A 6,659-nucleotide genomic window follows, 5' to 3' on the forward strand; every position below is an offset into this window, starting at 1 on the left:
TTGGTCTCCGAGGGATATGACCCCCATAACCCCCGTAATTAGGTAAAAATTTCCGATCAATGAATTTGAAACTTTGTTATAGTCTTATATGAGAGAAACGTGAACAGTTTTGTTTTTACATAATATACTCCATAATATATTAGGTCATTTAATACTGATAATATCATAAGACGTGTATACTACGTGCATAATTTAAGGCCAGGTGTGGTGAATATTTTTAAGAGTTCACTTACCCTAACAATAATAATACTAAACATATAATATTCTATGAATTATTAAAATATTTTATGAATTGTTCAATTCCACACTCTCACTAAAACCAATTTAAACCAATTATAAATATTTTATTAGGTACCCGCCTATTAATATTTTAACTGAAATTTATTATTTTAGGTTGTCATTTGTTAACCTCCAGTGGTTTATCCAGTTTGATCCAAATGCGACACTTAGAAGAATTAGAACTGACAAATTGTGCTGGAGCATCGCCGGAATTATTGGAATATTTGCATGAACATTTACCATCATGTTTAATCGTCAGATAGATATTCATAAAACGTAAACACGACAATAATGGAGAGTTGTTAATTATTTTTTATTCCTTTTTTGATTGTTTATTTCTTTTCTTTTTTTACTTTTTTAAACATCCTTGAGTTTTGATTTTCAGTAGGTGTTTTGAGTCTGTTATAATGTCCGCACACATATCATATACCCCACAATACATTTATTATTTTATTTATTTATTTTTATTTTTAAGATTTCTATTTTTAAGTAAAATTTATTGTTATTTCAACTTTTGGAATTAATTGAAATTACAATATTGTACACACGTACTATTAAGTCATTCTCGCCTAAAAACACTATTGTGATTAGGTGTTTGAAAATGTATGGTATTGGCCTTTTCAATGCTTGAAATATTGTAATATGTACCTATGTACAAAATGTGCAATAATTAAAAATATAATATTTAATTTAACGGTTTCTAATAAACCATTAACTTTAAGTCAATATCAAAGTAAAAAAAAATTGGCCGATCATGGAAAAAAAAACTAACAAAGTTATGTTATTATTATCTTAAGACAATATCATAAAGCATTTACGAGTTTGAAGTAGACAAAAAAAATAGTTTACAAATGTGAACCGAATATTATATATAGGGACATATTAGCCTTCAGTCTACTACAATATTATATTCTGTCTAGGTTATAATGATTTGGCTCTAATGTTTAAGATGTAGGTGCGCATGATTATATTATTTAAATTATGAAATGATTCAGATGTCAATGCTTAAATTATGAATATGATTTGTATTGTGTAATAATAAACTTACCGGCCCAATAACCATTTATATAACGTAGGTAATGCCTAATATTATCTATAACCTATATATTTATATATGATAATAAATAATTATAAATTATATTATAAACGTGCAATTAGAATATTGAAAACTTACCAAAGTTGTATAATATGTTACCTTTAAGTTGATGATGGAAGAATTTTAGAAAAAAATTGTTTTCAACAGACTCGCTATACATGTAAAATATCTATTATTTCTTCGTTTATTTATTTGTAATGTTTAAAAACTAAACAATAGGTATATATATTTATAGAATATTCAACGTTAAAAGACTATAAGCTAAAAAAACGTATAATAAATAACAATAATGTTCCTGGTGGATTCAATACGAATAATCGTAGAGAAGAATAAATATGTCGTTATTCGTTATCGAAAATTGTAAAAAAACAGTCATGTATACAAACAATTTACGTTTAGTTTTGATTATTCGCGTTTTAAATTTTACACGTGTTATGTATATGACTAAATTTATTTAAAGCTATTCGTTTTGGTTAACTACTTACACAATGATTTGTATACTTTAAATGTGTATTTTAAAAAGTTAAAATTGAAGACTATTTTTCTTTATGAAATATATATTTTTAGATATCTAAACTGTTCTAACCACCTTCAAAGATCAGCTATGTACATAATGAAAGACTGATGATGCCTTTTTATTAGGTAACTTATAGTATTAAAAATACATTAAAAATTGTTACGACAATACAAAAAAAAATATATATAATCCGTGTGCGACTTATAAAATGTTATATTTTAAAGATTGTCCCCAAATTTAGTTTTTAGAAAGATTTTTTTTGTGATTAGTTTATCATATATTATAGTGTTGTGAGTATAATTTATAATTTATAGTAATACTAAAATAGTTTATAAAAAAAAATACAAATATAATATTATATCTGTTTAAGTAATTTAGAGAAACTGTTGGTTGTACATTTAATAAAAATAAAAGACTTGAACATTTTTTTTTTAGTTTTTATGCAATACATTTATTTATTTTGCTATAACGATCAAATCTGACCTAACCATTATTTTGTTTTCGTAATACAGGTGTTCATTTATAAATTGTCTTAAGCAAATTTCTTATTTTATTTTTCAATAAAAATTTGCTCACTGAAATAAATTACCTTATATACCTACCTACTTACTTTTTCTAGTTTTTATACTACCTATATAAAATACAACTTAAAATATTAGAACATGTAAAACAAATAAATTATACATTAATAAATATGCTGTTTGTACTTTAAAATGACTCCTTTTTTAATTAATCTATTTTGCACTGTAATTTTTTTTGAAAAATTAATTAATTTTAATTTTAATTTTGACTATGTACTTCAGATAAATATATTTTTTAAACTATATACGTCTATATAATACATATATATATTTACATAAATATAAACTTGGTACTTTATATATTATAATAACTCATTAATAAGCTAAAAGTGACCAATACAACAATAATATAACTTAAATAAGAAAAAGTGGCAATCTTATTAAAATTTAATATTTAAGTCTAAGATGATACTAGTGTCTAGTATATTAAATTTATGTGTACTGATAACTGATACAATAAAAATATATACTAAATTAACTTATGTAATAACCATTATGAGTTATGACCTGTTATCATGCAGATAACTATATTCAGATCCATATTAGAATTCGTGCAGATCATGTAGGTAATATAATAATTAGACTATATAATAACTAAATACAATTAAATGAGCTGGGTTGTATTAATTGTTGTTATATAGTTATGAGCAATTTCAAATTTACAAAAGTATCACTAGGTATTTCAAAATGTCCTCACTTATTTCAAAATTAAAAGATCAATACAAAACTTGCATGGCGGAGCACTTGATAATAATCTTAGCTTTAAATTGTGTGATTGGTCAATTCTCTGAGTAAATGGATTCTTCTGAACGTAAGAATTGCCATTTTATGCATTTATGCGCTATTAGTTAGACAGATAGAACACATACGAGTATACGCCTAACAATAAAAGTTATGTTTTTATACTTACTGACTATACTGTCTCAGTGAATACTGTTTACTAATGTAATTTCATTGTTTAATGCTATGCGTCCACTAATTTATATTTTATTCTGTTAATAAAATGGTTTTAAAAGTGCAAAACGCTACATCTAGAATTGTTTACATCCGTCATGCATTATTTGAAATGTTATCAAAGGGAATATACGTATAAGACAATATTACTATCATAGTAACGTTATTTCTAAATTCTATTTCTTCCAAAGACATCCACTATTCCACTCCATTTTATTTCAAATTTTCAAATGAAATATTTCTGTCCTCGGAGGGGGGGGGGATTTAAAGAATCGATGGTCTAGCGTTTTTTAGTCGCTAACCAAAAAAAAAAATTAATATTTGTCAAAAATTAGTGTGCATCGCTCGATCCAGAATCAAAGTCCTCACATACTGTATAGCCGTATAGGTATTATTTTGTATAAATTAATATAAATAACGTTTTCTTCTAAAAATTATTTATTTAAAAACTTGTATTTAGTATTGTTTTGTTTTTAATTATGTTACACTAATTAGTCATAGTATAATAAATAATCACCCAACATACGACCACCCACCCACCAAAATGTGTATGAACATGGACTATAGGATCGCCCCTCCTGTGATAATATTATAATATAAGACATATGATGATGAATAATATCTTTTAAAATTTATTTTCCAACAAGTCATTCACGTCCGTCGTGTCACATATAATATGCCCGTCGAGATACACCTCCGACATATCAAGTCCATTGCAGATGACCCCACGCGTCTAATACATGTCGCTAAATGCGGCGGCGTAACAGAACGTACCGTCCTCGGGTATCGGTTGACGGCCGTAAAACGTTTGTCGTGTGGTTGGTATCACTCGTCGCAGCCTCGAATCGAGTATGGTTGGCGGAGGGCTGGGGTGCTGCTTGAGTAGCGCTGGACTGAGCTGCTTGAGAGGCCCGCCGGGCGGCGGTCGGCCCCTGAATGGTTCGACGCGCAAGCTCCCGCCGGCTACGGTCCTCAGCAGAAACTCGGCGTACTGCGACCGGACCTCAGGATCGTCGCACCCGTCCAACTTGTCCAGCCATGCGTCCACCGTGGACCGATCGCCGGCCGCCAACTGCGTGTGTGCCAACGCCCGCACTGTTCCGCGGTCGCGAGCATACGCTTCCGCCGCCGAAGTGATTTCGGCCGCTTGTCGTTTAGGCGGTGGCTGCTGTGGTTTCTGCGCCGGAACTTCCGCTCCACTGGAAACGGCGTACTGCACTTCCGCTGCAACGTCCCGCGGGTGGTTCTCATCCTCGTCAGCTACTTCCGAAATATACTTTTCCGCTGTCACATCCGATCGCCGTGTTCCGCTGCCACCGCCGAGTTCAGACGGCTTCCTACTCTTTTCACTCGTCATCGAAAACTCATACGACTGAATCCTATATCTATACTTCTTGTATTGTATTTATAAGTTTATATCGCAAATGCTGCCGGGTCACTGCTTTCAGCGTACGGCCGACGACGTTAAAAACCGATTGTGTGCGCTCGCAATGAAGTCAATCCTCACACATAATATTATTATAAATTTCACTACGGCGGTCCGGGAAAACTATTATGAGATTAAAAAAAACATTTACTATCGTTATGGCGACTGCAGACATTGTGCATTTGTGCGGTCTTCCGAGTAGAAAATACGTCTTCAAAACCACTCATCCGTGCAAAATTGAAACTGATTAGTCGAGTCTAAACGATATACCAGCTGGTATCATGTTGTCCATATTGATTTAAATTGTTTATACTGTCATAAAATCAGTAGGTAATACTAAAAATTTCGTCGTGCAGGAGTGAAGTGTTTTAAATAATAAAATGTTAATTGAAAGTGGGCGTTTGCATTTGGTGCTGAAAGTCAAACAGATTTTGCGTGGTCGCCGGTTATAGTTTTTTGACTTTTTACTTGCGTATTGCGTATATAATGTGTCGTATTGATACTTGGATACATAAATCCAATGTTCAATTGTCGAGTTTTCAAAAACAATAAAAATTAACTTATCTCAAACACGGATTAAATACATATAGCTTTTATATATAATATATCTACCGTAAAAAAAGTAGAAAAAGTAGAAGTAGCTAAGTAAAAAAAAAAAAATAACTGCACGAAGAAGGAGTTACCTATTTAAACTGTGTAAAATACAGGTAAATAGAACGTACTTTTGTAAAAATCATCAAAATCGTACGTTTAAAAATTAAGTTATAAATGAAAAAGTGCGAACTTTTTAATGGAAATTTATATTTAATTCAGAATCACGGTAGCCGTCGTCGTCGTCGTTGCCAATGTTACCAACAATATTACCGTTCTTATAGATAATTGTGTAAATACTCAATATTTAATAACGATAAAAATTAGTGATATCACAACAAAACCCTTCGTAAGTTACGTGTAAAAATGGCTAAGTAAAAAAAAATATAAGATCTTTATTCTTTAAGCATTATAAAGATGTGATATCATGAATAAATTCTAAGTATATTGAATTTAAGTAAACTTATTAGTTATTTTGTTTCAATAATTTATTTACTTGGTGAGGAATTATTTAGAATAGTTTATAATTATTTTTTTTTTTATATTTTAATTTGACATGAACAATCTATACTATTTTTAGCACAATAAGTGTATATAATAAAAGTAAAAGTAGATTAACATGAATGTTGTGAATAAGCAGCCACCCATTATGTAGTGGCTCTTGACTAATGATAATTATTTTTTTTTTAAATTATTTATCATTATATATTTTTTTTTACTAGAGACTATGAAAATGTGTAGAGATTTGCAAAAATTGTTTTTGCCCCCACGTAAAAAGAGTCCAAGTACGCCTATGAGTTATATTTTAATAGTCCTTCGCCAGTTAATTATTTTGTTCATCACACTTTGTTTCTTTTAAGAAATAATTCCTCGCCAAGTAAATAAATTATTGAAACAAAATAAGTTTACTTAAATTCAATAAACTTAGCATGTATTCATGATATCACTTCTTTATAGTGCTTAAATATCTTATATTTTTTTTTTTTACTTGCCATTTGACACGTAGTTTACGAAGGGTTTTTGTTGTGATTATAATATACGTCAACAGCCGTGAAACATTATGCGATTTGAATAACAAATTGCCATTAAAACTATTTATAAAAATAATTTTTGGAGCTACGCGCACAGCATCACAATCTTCCATGCATATATACAACATAATTTATCACAGTTGTAAAGAGTAACTAAAAAATACTGTGAAAAAAAATACAACGC

General features: G+C 29.7%; 1 protein-coding gene across 1 annotated transcript in view; it reads left to right on the forward strand.

Moving 5' to 3' along the window:
- Nucleotides 1-1,733, forward strand: part of LOC100165940 (F-box/LRR-repeat protein 16) — a 34,444-nt gene extending 32,711 nt beyond the window's left edge. The window contains exon 5 of the mRNA XM_001947636.5: nt 394-1,733. Coding sequence (XP_001947671.1) covers nt 394-542 — 149 coding nt within the window. The 3' untranslated portion in view covers nt 543-1,733. The remainder of the gene's footprint in view (nt 1-393) is intronic.
- The last annotated feature ends 4,926 nt before the right edge of the window (nt 1,734-6,659 follow it).

This window comes from Acyrthosiphon pisum, chromosome A2, assembly GCF_005508785.2.
Source record: "Acyrthosiphon pisum isolate AL4f chromosome A2, pea_aphid_22Mar2018_4r6ur, whole genome shotgun sequence".
NCBI lineage: Eukaryota > Metazoa > Arthropoda > Insecta > Hemiptera > Aphididae > Acyrthosiphon > Acyrthosiphon pisum.